This window comes from Ischnura elegans, chromosome 7 (genome assembly GCF_921293095.1).
Source record: "Ischnura elegans chromosome 7, ioIscEleg1.1, whole genome shotgun sequence".
Taxonomy (NCBI): domain Eukaryota; kingdom Metazoa; phylum Arthropoda; class Insecta; order Odonata; family Coenagrionidae; genus Ischnura; species Ischnura elegans.
The window spans coordinates 26,832,794-26,853,941 of record NC_060252.1 but is presented as its reverse complement, the minus strand read 5'-3'; the positions used below and the strand labels follow the sequence as shown (position 1 = coordinate 26,853,941).

General features: G+C 36.7%; 1 protein-coding gene across 6 annotated transcripts in view; it reads left to right on the top strand.

The window, feature by feature from the left end:
- The window catches only part of LOC124161827 (myotubularin-related protein 13), an 89,390-nt gene that overhangs the window by 22,377 nt on the left and 45,865 nt on the right, over positions 1-21,148 (top strand). For 4 of the 6 annotated variants that reach the window (XM_046538029.1, XM_046538028.1, XM_046538026.1 and 1 more), the window contains exons 10-21: positions 1,218-1,326; positions 1,520-1,726; positions 2,817-2,930; positions 4,950-5,180; positions 5,834-5,945; positions 6,043-6,211; positions 7,897-8,140; positions 12,409-12,598; positions 14,270-14,403; positions 16,640-16,815; positions 17,416-17,603; positions 19,018-19,026. In XM_046538029.1, the coding sequence (XP_046393985.1) occupies positions 1,218-1,326; positions 1,520-1,726; positions 2,817-2,930; positions 4,950-5,180; positions 5,834-5,945; positions 6,043-6,211; positions 7,897-8,140; positions 12,409-12,598; positions 14,270-14,403; positions 16,640-16,815; positions 17,416-17,603; positions 19,018-19,026 (1,883 nt within the window). The remainder of the gene's footprint in view (positions 1-1,217; positions 1,327-1,519; positions 1,727-2,816; positions 2,931-4,949; positions 5,181-5,833; positions 5,946-6,042; positions 6,212-7,896; positions 8,141-12,408; positions 12,599-14,269; positions 14,404-16,639; positions 16,816-17,415; positions 17,604-19,017; positions 19,027-21,148) is intronic. The other 2 variants (XM_046538030.1, XM_046538027.1) reach the window with 1 other exon arrangement.

Sequence of the window (21,148 nt, the reverse complement as noted above, 5' to 3'; positions counted from 1 at the left end):
GAGTGACAAACATTTTTTAGCAAGGCGGCTTGTTCCTTTAGGATTTTAGAAAGAGATATAAGTCGAATCAACAATATGACCTAAGTGTTTCGATAAAGTAATAATATTCCTGTAATCAGCTGAAATCTCATTTGAATCCATTAATGAATGTCATAATTTGCAAAAATCCAGCGGATCCTGGGACATAGGCAACCCGGACAAACATTCCCGCATTGATTGTTTTCCTGCATTCATCGTTTTTTTCATCCATCCCCCTGAAAAACGACAGATCGAGGTTCCACTGTATTTGTTATAACAATGTTGTGCACCCCACCAACCATTATCTGCAATCATCTCCAAAAAATGTGTACTTATCCCCTTTGGCTTCTAAGGTCTGCAGTTGGCTAGTGACTAACAGTGTATATAATTCATAAAGTGGTAATGGAGTTACAGATAGACAGACTGAATGAAGCTATAAGTTTGAGAGTAAATTTTGTTCCCATCACATTGTTTAAGTGTCCACTGTAATTAGGTCAATGTTAGCACTGTTCAATTCATGTTTGTAGAATATTGATCTTAATGGTAGTTCAAAGGTAAAAACATAAGTTAAGTTTTGTAATTTGACATTGATATTTTGACAATGAATGCTTCTTGTCGCAGTTCTTGTAACTACTTTCATTAATTATTATATTGGAAATTAATAGTAATTTGTGTTCATTTTCCAATACCTACCAATTCCAATTTTTATTGTTGTATTTCTGACTTTTGCAGGTCAGATTTTCTATTATGAATTCAAATTGCATGGAAGCACTAATTAGAATAAAAATTTATGTTTATGTATTTTTGAATGCATAAAGACCTTAATGAAAAATATATGCCCAGGTATTTTATCTTGTGTTTAAATGTGGCTCTTAGTCAATGAACCCATTTTCTTTATTCTTGCTGCTTTTGTTAGTGCTGGTGGTGACCATGGCTGGTAAGGAAGTTCTTCCAATATTAATGGATGGCATGGGTGTAGGGAAAATAGCATTGTGATTATGCATTAGCTGTGCATGACATTTTTTCGCTCATCATCAGCTTTGCCATGCATAAAATATGCATTTACTATTTTTTACGAGTACTTTGTAAATATTTTTGTTTTTGAAATTAAATGTTTCTAATTTTTTGAAGTCATTAAGTTGAAGTTAATGTGAATGGATTATTGCAAATTTTTCATTAGTATTCTTCCATGCTAATAGGTTGTCTTCAATGAGGCCTGTTCAGCCGAGAATTGTTCCAATGGGTCCACATATTTCCAGTATTCATGATAGTCGGAATATTGTTAGTAATTCTGCAAGAAGGCTTGAAGTAGGTATTAGTTGAATTTATGTAGCCAATAAGCTGCAAATAATACTTGACTGAAATGTTGTTGTGATCTTGGTTCATTGCATTTTTTTTCTAGATTTTGTCTAGATTTTGCCGAGCATCATGCTATCATATTATCTCATGAAAATTTTGTTTTCCTTAGAAATACACTGATTACTTTGGTTTTGCTTTTCAGGTTTTAAGGAACTGTATTAATTGCATATTTGAGAACAAGATATCAGATGCAAGGAAGACTTTCCCAGCTGTTCTTCGGGCTCTAAAGTCAAAGCAGGCTCGTCTTGCTCTTTGTTCTGAGTTGGCAGCTCATGTTGTGGGTAACAAGGCAATGCTTGAGCATCAGCAATTTGATTTGGTTGTTAGGCTCATGAATTGTGCTCTACAGGTAAAGTCATTTATGATATTTTCCCTTATTGTCAATTAGTGATGAGAACTGTAATTTTTGCATTGATTTTTTTGTTCACAATTTTCGGGGTAGTCTAAAAATTCTTGGCCTTATTCTTAAAATGCCTTTAATTTTTTTAAAGACTTCACTTTTCAACATTATTACCTCGTTGGTTAATAAATTTTATTATAGTTAATTGATCATGAATGAAGTTGACCAAGAATACCATATTATTATACAGACAATTATGTTTTTGACAAATGAAGAACAAAATGTGGATCTCCTTCAAAAATTCAAAATGTCATTTTTTTCTAATATAATTTATGGTTTTCAAAATATTTAGGAGAATACATAGGCTTTCAAGTCCTTGTGGCGTACAGTCATTGTACTGTTATGATGTAATAAAGGCTCATTGAAAACATGTTAATTTGAAAGTATATACATGTTCAAGTTGTGTGGGGGCGTGGGGTGAATTCCATTTGAAAACATTGTATGAAAAGCTTCTCTTGTTTAATGGAAACTAGTCATTGAATATATCTGTTTCCCAATCTTTTCATAGCCATTTCTGGCCACTCTTTTTTGAGGTACCTACTCAGAAAAATAATATTTCCCTTCCCTTAGACAGAGTGATCCATGACAGCCAAAAAACTTAGGGTATTGTACCAAAGTAGCACACAGATACACCCAACAATTTAAACTACAGCTGTAGTAATCTGTGAAAGCTACGGCCAAAGAAGAATAATCAATTCCAACTTCCTTTGTTTCTGTAGCATTTCATTTGAAACCACTAATAAACTTAAGTATAGAAAAAATTGTTTTCGGGTTTAAAATATTTATGCATAAATGCTGGATTAGGGTCCTCTTTTGTTTTTACCTCTTATTACAATAGAGAATTAATTATATCATCATATATATAATTATTATAATGTAAATAATTCTCCTAATACATATATGTCATGGTGTAATCCTAGCTATGCCTGTCAAACCTGTAGTTCATTTTCCCATCTTTGCTCTTGGCTAAACTTAAATTTAGACTTTAAGTTGTTTGGTTTATAAGTTGCAAATTATTTTAAGTCCTGTTTTCTTGTAGGATGACTCAGCTATGGATGAAAATGGAGTAGCAGCTGCCCTTCTTCCTTTGGCTACTGCATTCTGTAGGAAGCTTTGCACTGGAGTGATACAGTTTGCTTACACTTGCATTCAGGTAATCATTTGTTCATTAATTTATTCATTAGAGACTGTAATAGCCTAGTTGGTATAGCGCTTGACTGCTTATCAGAGGTTCCCTTATTCAAATCCAAGTCTTTTGACGTTGCCTACCAAAATCCTGGGTGTAAAAGGAGGCCCAAGAATATAAACTGGGCTGCATACCTTGAACGTTTATTATTCAAATGCCTTTTACTTCATGCGGCATGAGCTCGACCCTCATCAGTACAATCCAACATAAAGGTCTAATCGGTTAGTGAGTGAATTCATTTCATTCATCGGTCTAATAAACAGGGTTCCCACTCAACCGTGAAAACCTGAAAACCGTGAATTTCGTCTACCGTGAAAAAACCTGGAAATAGCCGTGAATTTTGCCAGGAAACCTTTGAAATATCTCAAACCTATTTGTAGAGTTACGATTGGCGGATTAAAAGAAAAATCTATCTTTCGATCATGTTTCAAAGCGGAGTCACGTGCAGATACAGTCCACACATTTATCTACACCCGTGTATTCAAAGCGCAATTATTAATTGGTCCATGTACCATGACAGCACATTGACCTTAAGCCTGCGATTGGAAGACATTAACTCTGGCAAAAAAATCAGGCACTTCTTCACTTCCCTGCCACCCTGCTCCCTCCATTTTCCCACTCACACTCTTTAGCCGGACCTGAATTTTGCTAACGATAAGTGACATCATAAGAGATAGCACTTTCATTGTTGCGTTTGCATTCAAGGCATCTGTCGCGTTTGTTACATTTTTATTTAGCGTGCGGCCGATGATTGTTACGTGATCAATATTTCTGCCTAAATTGCCCTATCTACAAGCCGTGAATTTAATGACATTTAAACCGTGAAAACCTGGAAAAAAACTGTGAATTTTGTGATGTAGTTAGAGTGGGAACCCTGATAAAAGTCATAGTATTCAATATCTTTGATTTAATCGAGGTTTTTAAAATGGCAAAATGAAGCAGTATCACCTATTAAGAAAAATTAAGAATAAGAAAAATTAAGAAAAATGACACTTAACTGTTGTATTTTGTGTGCCTATAAAAGGAAATATGCACTCATTAGGGTAGTTTTGAAATTTTTTCTCGTCTTTTTTATAGTGTCTGAGGCATAAGCTGGGATATGTATTTTTTTCACCTTTCATTTTTAAATTGATCATTTCTATTGTTAAAATGAAATAAAAAATGATTTCATTCCCACAAGAAAAAGCTTCGGTGTACTGAGCATCATTAGAGATGCTACGTTAGACATTGATGATGAAGTTCACCACCCCACTACTGCTAGATTTAGTGAGTGCCTGCAGGCAATCAGCCATGGCATCTTGTAAATGCAGGCTTGGCAGGAAAGATTTTCAGCAAAATACTGTTATTATAACACTTTCTTTGATGCTGTACATATCATAAATTTATGGATCATCAAGAATATCTAAAAAGTCGGCTACTGCCATTGATCCTGTTTTGGTCAGAATTCCATTACTTAGTTAAAATTGGAAAGAAAAGTATGCTCAGGAACAGCCACATTCAATTCTTAAATTCAGTCACAGCTAATAATAATCACATTAATAATGAGGCATAAGCTGCAAAGCATAGCTTTTGGTTTCCTTGATGAAGGAAATCACCCCATTGTTTATTCTTGAATGTTATGAAATCTAGTTGCCAATAGGAGCTTTTTGCAGGTCACTTAAATTTTTATTCTTTATTGGAAACTGACTTCTTTCGAGTTTGTTTTCACTGATTAATAAAATCAAACATATCATTTATTGTGGTGTAAAATTTTTGTTTTGAATTATTCAATCACTTCTTGGAATTGTGAGAAATTATTTTCGGAAACTGGACAAATAATAAAATGTGAATAAATGCTCAAATTTAAGTTGCAATTTTGCTATATTTATAGCTGTTAATCTTGCTGAAAATTTTGTTATTTAATATGACCTTTTGACATTCTCATGCATACATAAAGGTCATAATTGAAATGGTTGTGATCATATTGATTTTTTTGAACTCTTTCAGGATCACCCTGTGTGGCAGAACCAGCAGTTTTGGGAAGCAGCCTTTTATCAGGATGTTCAGAAAGATATAAAAGCCCTCTACCTCCCCCGTCCCACTGAAATGGCTACAAGCCCGACTGGGCGTCTGGGAGCTGGTTTCCCACGTTCAGATCTACAGTACTCACACCACCACCACCCCCATCATCACTACCCTTACCAACCACCTTCATTGAGCCCAGTTAGTCCCCGAGAGGTAATTTTCCCTTAGAGGTCCTTCCTACTTCTTTTGTATTGTAAAGTTTATATGATGAGTCAGCTTCTCACTTAATGAAGGGACTGGGTTTAGCGATGGAAGAAAAAAATCCCTTGCTTATCCTGTGATTCAGCGGAAAATAGCATTTTTTCTAGTCAGTTGTGAAATGTATACAGCTTTCCATGGAAATGTCATTTGCAGGAACATTTTAAAATATCTGAGAAGCATATTGATCAAATATATTACCTTTAAGACTCACAAATGCAAGTTTGATGTTATTACATGAAACTTAAGCTTCATGTTTGCCTTGTTGTTGTCTCAGTGGTTGCTGGTTCATATGGTATACATATCACTATCTTTCTCCTTTACCTATCTCCAAAATTCCTTGATGATATTAGCTTGGTTGGTTGATAAAATTGAACAGATCTGGTTGAAGTAATTTGCAATAGTTGATATTTTATGCATTTTAATATTTTGTAAAATAAGTAAGGAAGAAATGGGTCAGTAGAATTTAATTCATCATGTTTTCACTAAGCGTGGAATAATGAAAATTTTGTGCTTGAACCAGATAATAATAATTCAGATTACTAAACAATATTTTTTCCTTTGTGTAATTATTTTTTGATTCTCGATGTACCATTTTTTATGATTAGGTGAAAGAATTCCCTTGGAAAGATCGCAGATCAGGATATTTAAGACCACAGGAACCTTCAGCTTTGGAAATTGCAGCTGAGCAAATGAGGATATGGCCAACGCTAGAACCAGGCATGTGAAATTTTTTTATACGAGTACATTTTTAACTTTTGAGTGATAATGTGTGTGATGTGAGGAGCTTAATAATTATTCTTCACATTTATCGCAGAGAAACAAAAGGAACTCATGAACAGTGAAGAATCCACTATGTACAGTCAGGCCATTCACTATGCAAATCGAATGGTTTACCTCCTCGTGCCATTAGATGTTGGCTGTAAGACTCACAAGCAGGATTCTCATATGGATGAAGAGAGGGCGAGTAACAGCATAACCAATAGGTAATTATGTATTATTCTCCTGTCCGTTTGTTTTGAATTCAGAAAGAAATGCTTAAATCTGCCATAAATAGTTAGTGCTATAGTAGCATCTGAATATTTTTAGTGTGTTAGTAAAAATGTTTTTCTTTGAACCGACCTACATAAAAAGTCAATGCAGTAGAACTTCTTTAGTATGTTTCTGAGGGGACCACAAAAAATGAATGTGCTATCCAGGGAAAAAAATAATAGCAATTGGGGTAATTGCAATCCATGGAAAAGTCGTAATAATAACAATTACTGTCCTAAGTTCTTGTGGGATTGCCTTCCCAAACTCTTTTCACATTTAAAATCAAGAAAATCAGTACTAAACTGCCAAAAAAGTACCATGTGAATGAAAATCGCAATGTTTTCATAGATTACCCATAGACAATTACGTAAAAAACATCGTCATTCTCCCGTGATTTGTCGTTTATGTATTAAGAGGATAAGTTAAGCCAAGTTATTTCTTCCCCCTCTCACAGATTACTTGTAGAAAAAGATGATAACTCTTACATATGTCCATTGGTTGTTTTAAAAAATCATAAAAATTGGGCAACATTTTCTGTACCATAAATGCTGGTAAAAGCTGTATACATTTTCTGAATGAACCCATATCAATGAATGCATCGATTGATATATGGATATTGATTTTAATACTCTGCAGTTAAAATTCTCTTAAAAAATTTGTCCAATGTTGTCTGCTTTCTATTTCTCATACCGAGCTCAAGTATTTTTGCATTAAGGTTCATGTGGAGATCCAAAGCATCGTCTGCTCCCACAACTTCTGTCTAGTAATGACGCGTGTACTCCACGCTTGAGAAATACATTTGGATGCATCATGATCATAGAAAGAGAGATTTGGGATGAATGTAAGAAGGTCAATGGCTAATAATAACAAAATAACTTATGAATTCGGAGGCTAAAACACCCTCAGAAGATACAGGGAAACGACTTGCGGGTAGCATCATGGCAAGTAATTGAGCGTACTACCCAGGAAAATGCCACTATTTAAAACGTACCTACCAAATAGTTACCTATATATTGTTTGGATGGTACCGGGACCAAGAGTAATCTCCGTATTAAGGAAGAAAACGTGCTTAAGAGGAACGTACTAACCAAGTTCCACTGTGCGAAAGATCCACAGAGAAAAAATCATTCGACTTGACCGGGATTCGAACCCGGATCCCCCGATTCGAATCCCAGTCAAGGCAAATGATTTTTTTCTCTGTGGATCTTTCGCACGATTGTGCATTGCGGGTGACTCCCGTAAAAGTTATCACCGCGGCTAGTCCCGGTACACTTTGAACAAGTTCCACTGTGTATATTTATTGCCCCAGGTGTGTCTAAGGACTCTTTTGCATCAGATCGAATACCTCTGAGCCAACCAGGATTCTTTTCCTAGGTGTTATGTGCTGCTAACTAATTTAATTACTTTCATCCATTTAGGTGTGAAATGAAATGCAGTCATAATGTAGGCTTAATTAAGTTTCCAATAAAAATATACTTTCTTTTTGTCTTAGAATACCTACTTATGTGCTGCGGAATAGATACCAGAGGGTAAAATATAGACAGAATAATTAATAATGACAAAAAAGTTAGTTTTTGTTGCTGTATTGTTTAGCTGCGGGTGAACTCTCTCATTATTTTTATGTATGTGTAACTTCCAGTGTTGCAGAAAGTGATAGTGCTGCTGATGCTGAGTCTGGTTTCGAGGAGCAAGATCCTGGTGAGGCTGGGTCTACTGTAATAAGAATGGTATCAAGATTTGTGGACAAAGTGTGCACAGAAGGCGGTGTTAGTGCAGAACATGTTCGTTGCTTGCATCAAATGGTTCCTGGTGTTGTTCACATGCATATTGAAACATTGGAGGCAGTTCATAGAGAATCCAAGCGGTTGCCACCTATTCAGAAGGTAAGGAATGAAAAAGGATCTAATATGTATGTTTTATAAGTAATTCCCTATCGATTTTATCTTGGTGTAAAAACTTTCTTTTGATGAGATGGTATTAATTTTCATTATAAAATAGACTAATTAATACAAGCAATGTTATAATGAAATGCTCGTTATAAGGAAGTAAAGTCACTGTCACAATCAAAGGGATAAGTTAACATGTAAAGAAAATAATAATATCTCGAATCTTTTGATGTCATCTGATTATGAACCTAAGTTGCAGTACCAAAAATAAATTGTTTGAAGTTTGATGCACGCTCAACAGGATCCAAAATGTCCGCTCTACCCACTGCAAATTACATAGCTTTGCCAAATGCCTCATGTCCTAGAAGTTACGAATTTCAAGGAAAACAATGGATGCTTCACAAAAGCGATTAAGCTAGTTTGAGGGTAAAGGGTTCCCAATGGATTATTAAACCTTGAAGGAAGGAATCAGAGAGGGGTGAATTATTCAAAGGAAGTTAAGGTGGCGGTCTTACTTTTTTTTGATAAAATAAAAAGCATGTGAAGCAGTGCAAGGGTCATAACTATAGTAAAAAAAGTCCATTGGAAAAATTATTTGTTGAGGGTATGGGTCTTCTCATGAAACCAGTCCTCAATTCCTGAGATGGTTGCAGTGCGGTCGAAAATTTATCCCTTAACCTTTTTGCGCCGAGCTCCTTCTCGGTAAGTTGCTTTTGGCTCTACGAAGGGTTTGAGATTTTCTTTTTCGCCCCGTACGGAGTTTTTTTCGGCTTGGGACTGACCAGGTAGTCGCTTTCTCCCCTTAATGACCCTTCCTAGCGGGGTCCAGGACCCTTTCCCCGGCAACTGGGCAAATATAATCCGCGACCCTTTTCCCCGAAGGCAGCCCATCTCGGCGTACTTTTGCGGTCAGTTAATTGTTACCAGTGCAATTGTAATTTTTTTAATTGTTACTGTTGCATTAAATGTCAGTTCATCAATGTATTCCTTTCATTTTGCAATGCCTGTAGAACTTTTAAACGAAGTTCTACGGTTATTTTTAGGGTTTTCAGCAAAACGGCATTATATCATAGACCAACAAATACTTTAAAGGGAATGAAATCTTTCAATGTTCCTAGCCTACTTCTAGGTATTTAAGATTTATGATATTAACATAATTTAGATCCATGATGCCAAAATCTACACTCCTCATTTGGAAATTTGCCTAACGCTCCTCTCGGCCACGTAACTCCGAACAGGTCGAGAACGTAAGCAAAACTAACGAAAGCGAAACGAAAGGCACTTCAAGAAAAAAATCCTGGCTGTATAATTCCAAGAAAAAATGTAATTCCACCGAAACATCATTTGAAAAAAATCCTTGCAGGAGGAGGAAGGGGAATGCATACAGAACATTTACGGTTAAATTTGAATACACGCAAAGAAAATTTTGAAAACAAAATGAGCTTTTCCGAGAAGAGTGAGGTTATCATCTTCCATGTACATATTTCAGTAGGAGAATACTAACACCAATATACTCTTGGGTCTTCCAGTTGGAGGATAATAAGTTTTTCCAAGAAAACATTAATGCGCTAATGTGTCCCGAACTAACTCTGTGAGGTGCAATGTAACCTGACCTGAGATCCAAGATATGAGAGTAACTACCTGGGTAGAGCAGTTGTCTTTCCTGCAATGGTATGGAATGCTTCTCACAACATGTGCCTACGTAAAACATTCCTTTTCTGTACATTAAATTTACGACTTTTTAGGATATGCATTAATCAGTATTTATAGCGAAATTCGTTTATAATACCTTTGTATTCAAAGGTTGGCAAGAGGTTATTAAAAATAGTCGCTGTAATTTTGGCTCACGACAAAGAACTGAGAGAATCATATTTTATTACATTACGAGGGCTTTTTTTCATAGAAGTTAAATCGAATATTCTATCGAATTTCACCGCAAATGTACATCTAGAATGTAGCTAACCGAGTAACGTATATTTTTAGATGTAAATCATTACAATATCGCTCCTATAAACTTGCTGGTGAGTTATAAAAATAACAGTTAAACATCTAACCTTAGCGTCTCCAAAAATTGTTCTAGGTGATGATCAACTCCGTTAATATGAATGCTAGAATTCCGTTTAAAATTTGGAACCAATCAGCAGAACATACAGAAAGTAATTCCTCGCATTGATTTTCAATAAATGCAACATGAACGTTTTTAGCTATTTTAACTTATAAACAAATAAGTGACCATGAGCACCTTCCTTGAGTGGGTCACTAAGTGCCGGAATGGGCCGAGATAATCACCACGCGGACAATAGGAAAGGGTCGGACCTCTCGCGCCGAGAGACCCTAATGGCGGTTGGGACCCACTTGGCATGCTTGACCGCGAAATCGTGAAAACACGGCCTTTGGCCTTTTGCTTCGAAAACTTCAGGCCGTGAAAATCCGGCCTTCCTTCTTTAGCGTCAGAAAATTCAGGTCGTGAAATCACGCCCTGCATAGGGAAGAGGTTAATTTGACAGCTTAGTGTTTGCTCGTCAAGTGTAGTTTCAATGGAGGTGGGCGATGAAGGGAGTGACTGGAAGGGGTTCCCTCTTGCTCCCCTGATATTATGAGTATGGTCTGTTGCGAGATTTGGTCTATAGTGAATGTGGTCTGTAGTGCATTCATGTTAAGCAGGGGATACCTGTATTAATTTATCTGACTGGTAATATTCCTCCAAAAAGGTGGAATTGCAATATTTTTTGCATGTATACCTATTTTGCAGAAAATCACCAATCTTTTCTATTGATATCATTGGCAAATCCTCCATTTATAATTAATCATGCCAGTAATATATGTGGCAGAGCACTAAATAGTATCAGAGAGGAGAAAAGTATGTTCTAGTTTCATTTTTTGTGAAAATAATTACAATATGCAGCAAACTCCCGATTATCCAGCTGCAGTTTATCTTTTTTGAGGATTATCTGCGTAATGCTCTAGCATTGCTGACGACAATCAGGAAGAAAAACTATCAATTTTAGATGATTCTTCAATAGTGAACCAATCGTAGAAATCGTAGTCAATTGAGAAAAATTTTATCTATGTTCTTTAATTGCATAATTCATATTGCTAGTATGCAATTATTATACCGTGGCCTCGGATGCAGTTGAGTACGGCCCAAGGGAACCAGAGATTTTGTCACACTCAGCCATGTTTACCCCATGACTAGTCGAGGTCAAACTGGAGAGGGGGAATAGTACAGGTAAAGGCAGTGGGCGAAGTGGAAATAGAGATAGCATGAGTCATAGCTAGGTACTAGCCTGCATGGACAATTTGTCATAAGTCCTGGTTTCCTGTGACCACTGATATGCCATGGCGTGATCGCGCACCAGTGTTGCCTTCATGGGAGTTTAGTGTTCCTGTTTTCCAAGCATCACGGTGTGCAATTGCGCTCTTTTCTACTGATATCATTGGAAAATCCTCCATTTATAATTAATCATGCCAGTAATATATGTGGAAGAGCACTAAATAGTATCAGAGAGGAGAAAAGTATGTTCTAGTTTCATTTTTTGTGAAAACAATTACAATATGCAGCAAACTCCTGATTATCCAGCTGCAGTTTATCTTTTTTGAGGATTATCTGCGTAATGCTCTAGCAGCAATTACATCCTGGGCAACTTGTGCAAGATACGACTACATGGCGTGGTGCCTGGCAATTAAGTTTCCGACATCGCTCAGTGGTTTGAAGCATTCATGTAAACTGCTTTTCTGAATCCGTGATCTCGCACCCGCAAGAGCATGGATTTTGGAAACCAGGTATTATATGGAGCTGAAAGAATACAAGTGCAATCATGTTTTCGCCGCTAAAATGATTGCGGTCAGGAAAAGAAAGCTCTTGATGATTCTGGAAAGCAATCTAAAATAACAAGCAGCGTGCGTCAATAATAACAGACTCTTTTGTTTACTTAAATTATGATAATAACAAGAAGTTAAAGCAAAACTTTGGATTATTCGTGTTTTCCGGTTTTTTGTGCCACCTCTCCCTATCATTAGCATGGGTTAGCGGGAGTTTTCTGTACTGTATGTTTAAATGTTTCTGTTAAAACGAAAACAGTGTTATTTTTCCTAGTTGCTTGTCTCTTAAAATCGGAGAATTTGAATTAACTTAACACTGTGGTTAAAATTTAAAGTTTAATTTTTCATTATGATGTGCTCTAAAATCACTACAGTTATTCAATTTTGTATATCTTTAGTAATTTAAGTGAGAGAGCTTAGTGGCGTCTTTATTTTACTTTCAGCCAAAGATATTAACACCTAATATGCTTCCTGGAGAGGAATTGGTAATGGAAGGATTGAGGGTGTACTTGCTTCCTGATGGAAGGGAAGAGTGGACTGGTGGAGCTGTTGGAGCGTTGCTTCCTGCCGAAGGTGCATTGTTCCTCAGCAATTACAGAATCGTCTTCAAGGGTACACCTTGTGATCCATTTGGTAAGACCTGAATATTATCCTTTTTCTTTTGCACATTATTTATCCACCTGTGTCTCAATGTCACCTCAAACTAAATTTTAAAATCTGAAAATAGATACTTTTTTGTATGAACCATAAGCACTAATTTATTGAATTGAAATATACGCCAAAGCAGATTAAAGGCCGGAAGATCTTCATGTACATCAAGCCGTAGAAGCCGTCACAAGGGTAGAATACAAAGTTATACTTTCGAATGTGAATTAACTACACCCATGCCTCGCTTAGTGCAAGGGATGCGTTCCTTGGGGTCTTTGTGCTGCACCGATTTGCATTATATGAGAGCGTTTTAACATTGGGAAGATAAGGATACGTTCCCAGTAGCCTAAGTGCTGGTATCGAATTTCCTATGAACCATATATATTCCCATTAATAGCCTTATAAGACCTTATTTATGTAAAAATTTATAGTTTAAAATATCTTTAAAGAGTGTAGGCATGCATTAAAAGATGTTTCTTCTTGTTAAAATAAATTTGTACGTGCCTTTGAAATTCCCACCTTTCGAGCGGATGGCCTAAAATCCAGGAGAAATGCATGCACAACCATGCATGCATGCAACCCATGCACACAGCTTTGATCACAGTTTATTGACTGTTTTACACACCCCACCCTCTTAGCAACAACGTGCTTCTTGATCCATAAAAATATTAAATAGGTTAATATAGTACCATGAGCCTCGGTATAATTGCCATGTGAATTAAAGAACCTGGATAGCGTAGTGGTCTGCGCAGTGGCCCGGAAAGCCAAAGGTCCGTGGTTCGATTCCCGGTCCAGGGGAATTTTTTCTCATGGCAATTCTTGTATATTTCACCGCCGTTCACGCGGCAGGTTTAGAAATATTTCACATACCGCTTTGCGCGGCTTTAGCGCAGGTTTGAGGCTCTCAACCGGTTGTGGCTTCTTGGAAGTCCTTTCTCCCTCGCGTTGCCATCCTTGATGGACCGCGAGGGCCTAACACCTAGTACCATGAGCCTCGGTATAATTGCCATGTGAATTAAAGAACCTGGATAGCGTAGTGGTCTGCGCAGTGGCCCGGAAAGCCAAAGGTCCGTGGTTCGATTCCCGGTCCAGGGGAATTTTTTCTCATGGCAATTCTTGTATATTTCACCGCCGTTCACGCGGCAGGTTTAGAAATATTTCACATACCGCTTTGCGCGGCTTTAGCGCAGGTTTGAGGCTCTCAACCGGTTGTGGCTTCTTGGAAGTCCTTTCTCCCTCGCGTTGCCATCCTTGATGGACCGCGAGGGCCTAACACCTAGTACCATGAGCCTCGGTATAATTGCCATGTGAATTAAAGAACCTGGATAGCGTAGTGGTCTGCGCAGTGGCCCGGAAAGCCAAAGGTCCGTGGTTCGATTCCCGGTCCAGGGGAATTTTTTCTCATGGCAATTCTTGTATTAAATAGGTTAATTTTGATTATTTGTTTTTCTTGTCTAGGCCTAGTCACACATGGTACTAACTGCGAAATATCATTTGATTGGTTTTGTTATGTCCTTTCTGAAAGAATTGGTGAATATTATTGTATCCACTTGCAGTACTACACATGATGAAATTAATTGTAGCTATTTTCATGGAAGTTGTGTTAGCTCATTGCGGCTTTTTTAAGTAATACACTTATAAAAACATTTTTTTCAGCATGTGAACAAGTAGTTGTGCGAGCTTTTCCAGTGTCATCTTTAACCAAGGAGAAGCGAATACCTATTCAATATTTATCCCACCTGGACCAATATCTACAAGAAGGATTGCAACTTCGGTCATGTACATTCCAGGTAATTAACTAATTTATTTATAACTTCCTTTCTTATTTAATTTTCCTTCTTTCTTTTTTAAATTTATTCCTTTAATTATAACATTCAAGTTAAGGAACTAAGTTAATTATAACTTCCTTTCTTTCTGTATCTTTTCCAAATTGATTTCAGAGTGAATATCAGAACTTAGATAAATAATACCCATTTAATGCTATTTGATGCTAATGTTACTGAAGCAAATTAGATGAAGATGATTTAGTAGAATATATTGCAGTAGATTCTTGTTATTGTAAATTCATCAGATCAGAAAGTTAGAGGGTCATTAAAACAGACATAGTATGGTTGAGCCTAAGATATATGAACAGCTGTTTTACAAAGTTACACCAATATATGTATTTAAATGAACCACAATTCTTGAAATCCTTCTCAAAATATCCAGATTTCTAGTGTCTTTGCTTCCCCTGGAGAGGTAGTACATATCAGCATTCCATTCCTTAGAGCTCAGGTTCATCCAGTCATAATCAGTGAATGATGATATCTTGAAAATATGTTGATGTGAGGTAAAAAGCTCTGTTATCTAACAAAAATCTCCATGCATGACTGCAATGAAGAATGGAAGAAAAAGGCATGAGCATTTGAACAATTTTTTTGAAACTTAAATATGCAGTTAGCTCACCTTTGCCACATCCAGATAAACTTACCACCTTCGCTTGTGGGAAGGGGGGTGACAGGGGTGGGAGTTTATGGCCCCTTTGGTGTTAGAGGTCATAGAATGGGTGAGAGTAGGATGGTCCGATGATGCATCTCTGCCATCTACTTCCGATAAATAAATTAATCGATGGACTTCTGGTTGATTAGGGCAGTTTAAAATGTAACTCGGATTCAAAGATTGGCTAAGATTTATAACTGTTGGTTGACGTAAATTTTCGATACCCTCTCACTAATTTCTTGTTTTCATATCCTCAACACATGATTGTGAATTGCTAATGGTGTTCAAGTATCGATGGCTATATCTACATACTTCCATAATTTGGCCAAATTAGTGCACCAATGGTCAGTTAATGAATGAACTCCTAACATGACTGTACTTTAGCTCAGAAGTGATTTTTCCATTAACTAATGATAGGAACTCAGGAAAGGAACTTAACTGATTATAAAAATGGTCCTGGAAGTTACTTGAATTCTCTGTCCTGGGTGTAGCAAGGTGAGAGGCTAGACAGGCGGATGACATCAGGCACAAAAGTTTCAAGGGAGCAATCGATTTGTGTGCTTCATTAAAATGGCAATGTCCTTGAAATGAAGCGAAAGTGTTGGAAACAAGGTAGGCCTGTGCTGCAAAATAGAGTAGGGTGGGAGAAGTGATGAAGAATTGGTTGAAGGAATGATAGTTGATAATGGGGTTGTTCACTGAGACACAAAGATAAGTTACTGCAAAAATAAAAACTTCCTCATTTCACCATTCTCCTGTAAAATTAAAGGAGGAATACAAAAAAGTTGCCACCCACTTTTCATGAGTTGTTGACGTCATTATAATTCTGGTTCTTGTACTCATTCAAAGAGAACCTTTTACGGAGGAAAATAATCGTTCGAAAGAATGTTAGCAATAGAGACTCACACGAAGACCATGCACAAGAATGAGGAATAAATGAGAAGCAGTGAGCCTCTCTGTACGAGATCATGGCATCATCAACTTATCTGCAGATTTCCCTTCCATTTTTCACGAACAGCTTAAGAAGTTTGTGTTAAATAAAAAAATATAAATACAACTCTTTGTTTTTCAAACTACTTATGTCAGAATCAAATTAGGAAGAACTTGGTGAAAGCGCCCATTCACCAGCCAGTTTACCAGCCAGATGGCTGTACATACTGAGCTTGAATATGCTTCACTCCCTGTGTGCAGCTTTATAGGTGGATGTCAGCCAACTTTGTTGTTCTGACCCATTTAGCATAAAGCTTAGTTTTTACATATTCTCATATCAGGAAAATTCTCATACCGCAAAGCATATTTCTTCAAATTTTGCCTTATATTAACTCAAGCACTGGCTATAAAAAGTATGCCGCGGGATATTTTAGAGTATATTTATGCCTACTGGGTGACCATAGCATGCAACATGCAAGAGACATAGCTAATCTCCTCTTAACAAATCCTCTGATTTATCATGTTTGGGGTCTCTTGAACTTCATGAATTAGAGGTTCTATTTTATTTCAAATGTTTATTCTCTGCTCTGAATTTATTTTTTTACCTTCTATTTACAGCTGGTGAAGCTGGCATTTGATGAAGAAGTGACTTCTGAAAACATAGAGTTGTTACGCAAAATGATCCACAGGTTAAGGCATCCTCCTCACGTTTATCACCACTTTGCATTCACTGGCCAAGTCGTGGTTCCTCAAACGCCCCTTCACAAAGGGAAAGAGAAGAATGCTACACTCAAGTAGGTATCATGTTGTAAGGGCTTTATATGAAATATGTTTGATAATGAATAATGGTAATATTCTATTTTTTAGTTATGTAGTTGGCAATTTCTTGCCTCTAATTTTGCTTGTGTATTGAGAGACTTGGAGTTAGCATACTTGTTGTTTGCAATAAAACTGATGATAGAGAAAGGTTTTTAAAGAAGTATAAGGATTTATTAATATAAACCTTTCTGGATGATTTTATTTCAAAATCAGTGAATGAAACCCAAAAGCTTTCAGAAATAACTTGAGCACAGAAACCATTTTCTAGCAAGAGCATTTGTATTCATGGTATCATCTTGTCAAAATCAATAGATTGCAAGCTTAACATGATATAAACTGTTGAGTATCTGTCATGTAATCGCCTGGACCCCTCCTGCAGAGCCTTGAGAAAACCGTGCGGAGGGTATCACAGGGTCTGTTCTGCCCTCTATTGGGTCTGGCCTCCGTAGAATAATTTTCACTTACAATTGAAGAATTTTGATGTAGCTGCTGTTGATGAAATGTTAATTCTATTTAAAATGCAGGAAAAAAATGCTCTCACATTAGTTGTCTCAGAAAAAATTTGTTTATTTCAGGGGTTTTGCCAAGAAAACTTTGCTCAAAACTGCCAGAAAAGCAGGTTTCAAGCAGAAAACTACAAAGAGGCAAAAGTATGTTTTGCCAAATATGTCAAGTAATAGCAATAAATACTTGACATCCCCAGGAAGAATGAGTCTACCTCCAACAGATCCAGTTGACTATGGAAACGAAGACGATGTTTCCAGTGAGTTCTTCATTACTGTTAATTATTCATCTCTTATGTTGCTTGTTCCTCTTATCGTGCTTATTTAGTACTTCAGTAGCATTACTTTTAGCCTCAGAGTTGTGATTTGTATGGAGTGTTAGATAAATGAGGAAAAATTATTCAAATAATTTCATATGTTGAAGCTGCATGCATGAAAGAATTAATTCAAATACTCTTGATTAGGCCAGATGGACAGTCATGTAGACTAAATGTTGTGTTCGAGCCTAATTTTTTTCCTCTTATTAGCAATTACATATTTCAAAACTTTTTTATGTCTGGCATTTTTACTCTTTTTATACTACTGAAGATTTCCTCTTCAAATTTTCACTCTTTTGTGACTGTTCTTGATTACGATACTGTGGAAGGCATTCAGTTCATTCTTTAGATGATTGGCTTTGATTATATAAAGGGATTATTGAATTATAGTTTTTAAATACCATAGATCTGTCTTGGGGTTCTAAGATTCAGATTCAGAAACAGTGGGATAATTTAAACCAAGATGAGGGGCTGATTCTCAATGAAACTGATAGTTACAAGAAGCATACCCATTTGCTACAACATTAATACTGAGTGTGTTTAAACGTATATATTTAGAGACACAAATGAAAAGAGCACATGGTCTTAACACGTTCGTCCTCCGGAACATAGTACAATGAACTTCTTTTATTTCTGTACCAATGTACAATGGTACACTTACACAGTAGTACCAACATTCTCAACATTCAATGGCACAAGAGTGTTACCCACCAGTCACCCTGAGAAAGTCTCCTGTCTGGAGGAGACACATTAGTGAATATGAAAAGAAGCTGAAATATTAATTAAGATTAATTAAAAATTATCCTAAATTTAATAAATGAAAATTCATTAGACCTTAACTTAATGCCATAGCCATATTATCATTTTATATTATTTTCTAGTTTGGTGAATATAAAGAATGCATAGTATGCATTCCGTTGAATTATGGTTCTGAAGTTGTTGATTGAGGCACCGTTAATAACTCAAAGCATATGAAAAATAGTTTGTTTTTAAGATCAGTATTTTTCACATTAGATTAGTATTCTTTTGATGTTTTCAGCTCGTTCAGTATCATAAATTTTAAATTTACGTCTTCCTATATACTAAGTGTTAGATCCACCTCACTATCATCTTATAGCGTTTGGTTTTGGCAGTGGTCACCTTGTTCGCTTTTCACTGCTATTTTACTCACAGCTTGACTAAATATTTGTGTTGGCATCACTGTTTCTTCAGTTTACTTAGCTATCGTTGCTATTAAATCACAGTTAAGGAAATATTTATTTTGAGTAGAAATATGATGAAAATTAAAGAAATTTTAGTGCTTTAATTTTGTAATCAGTTTATTCATTTTGTTATCTCATTCTCTCTGCTGCTTCAGGAGAAAATTGTAAGTAACATTGCACTTTTAAGATGACATCATATATCATGAAATTTTAAATGTTCTAGGGAATGTAATGTTTTTTTTGCTAGATTACATGCCTGAATGCATCCAGGGGTTGCTTGTTGTATAATTAAGTGATAACTTGTATCTTTTTGCTAGTCATTTTCCAATTAATCACATATTTAAGTCTTAGATTAGCTGTAATTTGCACTTTGTCCATTCTGCATGGTGGTCCACTTATGTTTTTCAGCATTCCAAAACCCCATGTATGTTCACTTCAAAGATATGGTACATTAGCAACCAAAATGTGCAAATGTATGTTTTCTCAGTGTCACAATTTTTTCACTTGTTATGATGATTTCTCTTTAGCTGCTGTGATATATTTGCTCAATTTAAACATGATATACTGGGGAAAGGCACATAGCTGATGGCATAGACCTCTGGAGAATATTCAACCTAAGTGGATAGTTAAGTTTTATTTTTATGAGTTATTTTTACACTGAATAGTAGAGGCCTTCACGTTGTAGAAATCCATCTTACTGATTTGTGAATGAAAAACTTTGCTGTTTCTACAATTTGGAACTTTATTTTCCTGACTAGTTTCGATACACTGTATCATATCGAAACTAGTCAAGAAAATAAAGTTCCAAATTGTAGAAACAGCAAAGTTTTTCATTCACAAATCAGTTATTTTTACAAATTATTCTTCCTCATTCATTAAATTTGCCTGACATTGTATAATTTTTCCTGTGTATCCCACAGCAAGTGTTTTTCAACTGTTTTCATTTTAACTTATTCCACTTACTACACTGAAGCTGTTCCTCTCTAGAATCCCCATAATAACTTCCTCCAGCTGCTCTTGTACCGAATCCACTTCCTCCATGATATTCTGTATAGTTATTTATTTAGTTTTGATTTTATTTGGATCGGTGAGATACAACTGCCATGGTTAATTACTAGTGGTATGTGGTTTAAGTAATATACAAGAGTGCCAATGAGTTTTTTCTTGTACTCTTGATTTGAGGGCAGCAGTCCCGTCTTGTTGAATCCTGTCCATGCATTGAAAAACTTTTAAAATCACTCATATACTCCTTTTCTCCTTTCATCAAACTACACACTGCTACAAAAGGTCCATGTGTTTTATTTTATCTTTTAATCCATCCAATCTCGTCATTGCCCTCATTAATCATTCTTTTTTCATGAGTCATTTTCTCTTCACCACAATGTGTTCATTTCACTCGGTCTAACTCATCTCAAAGTTGTTGGCTATCCATTGCTAGGAATGGACCCATGGGTGTAAATTAGAGATGTGCGAATAGTATCCGCGAATACTCGAATACCTCGAATATTAGAAAGTATTCGATATTCGAGGTTTCGAATAGTTATGCGAAAAGTACCGCCTCGAATACCTCGAATACTTTGAATTTCGCGTCATACACTGTCGCACGCACGTCGTTGGTAGTTGACTCGGAAAAATGTAGAGAACTGTAGTCATTTAGTGCTCGCAGCGCCGTTTTACGCAAGTTGACGAATTACATCAAATTCGTGGATTTTAGCGGTGAAAAGAGTTCGACGAGGGGAACCGAAAATGGTCGGGTGAATAAATCCGAAAATCCCCGATTCCCCCCACCAGGAGAACCTCAGTGCCGTGGGATAGCAACCTTAGGGCATTTCCCACGATCCGCTATCCCCCTCCATTCAGCACTCGCCTCACCCACTCTGAAGCTTTCCTCTTCTCCGAAATCAAACAAAAGGTCCCAGCTCGCGCAGGGATCGCATTACGAAGACCCCTGCTTCGAAAAAAATATCGAGTTACGAGAACAATAAAAACGTGTTTCACGCCCTCACCCTTTTTCTCACCCACTGACCTTTTTCTGGCTACCTGCTTCGAAGTTACCCATTTCTGGAGGTCAACTGCTGTGTGAGTACCGTGGGATACTTACATTAGCGCATTTCCCAAGATCCGGTATCCCTCTCCATTCAGCACTAGCCCACCCCTCTGAGGCTTTCCTCTTCTTCGAAATAAAAAAAGGTCACAGCTCGCGCAGGGATCATATTACAAAGACCTTAGCTTCGAAAAAATACCGGGTTACACGAGAACAATAGAAACGTGTTTCCGGCCCTCCCT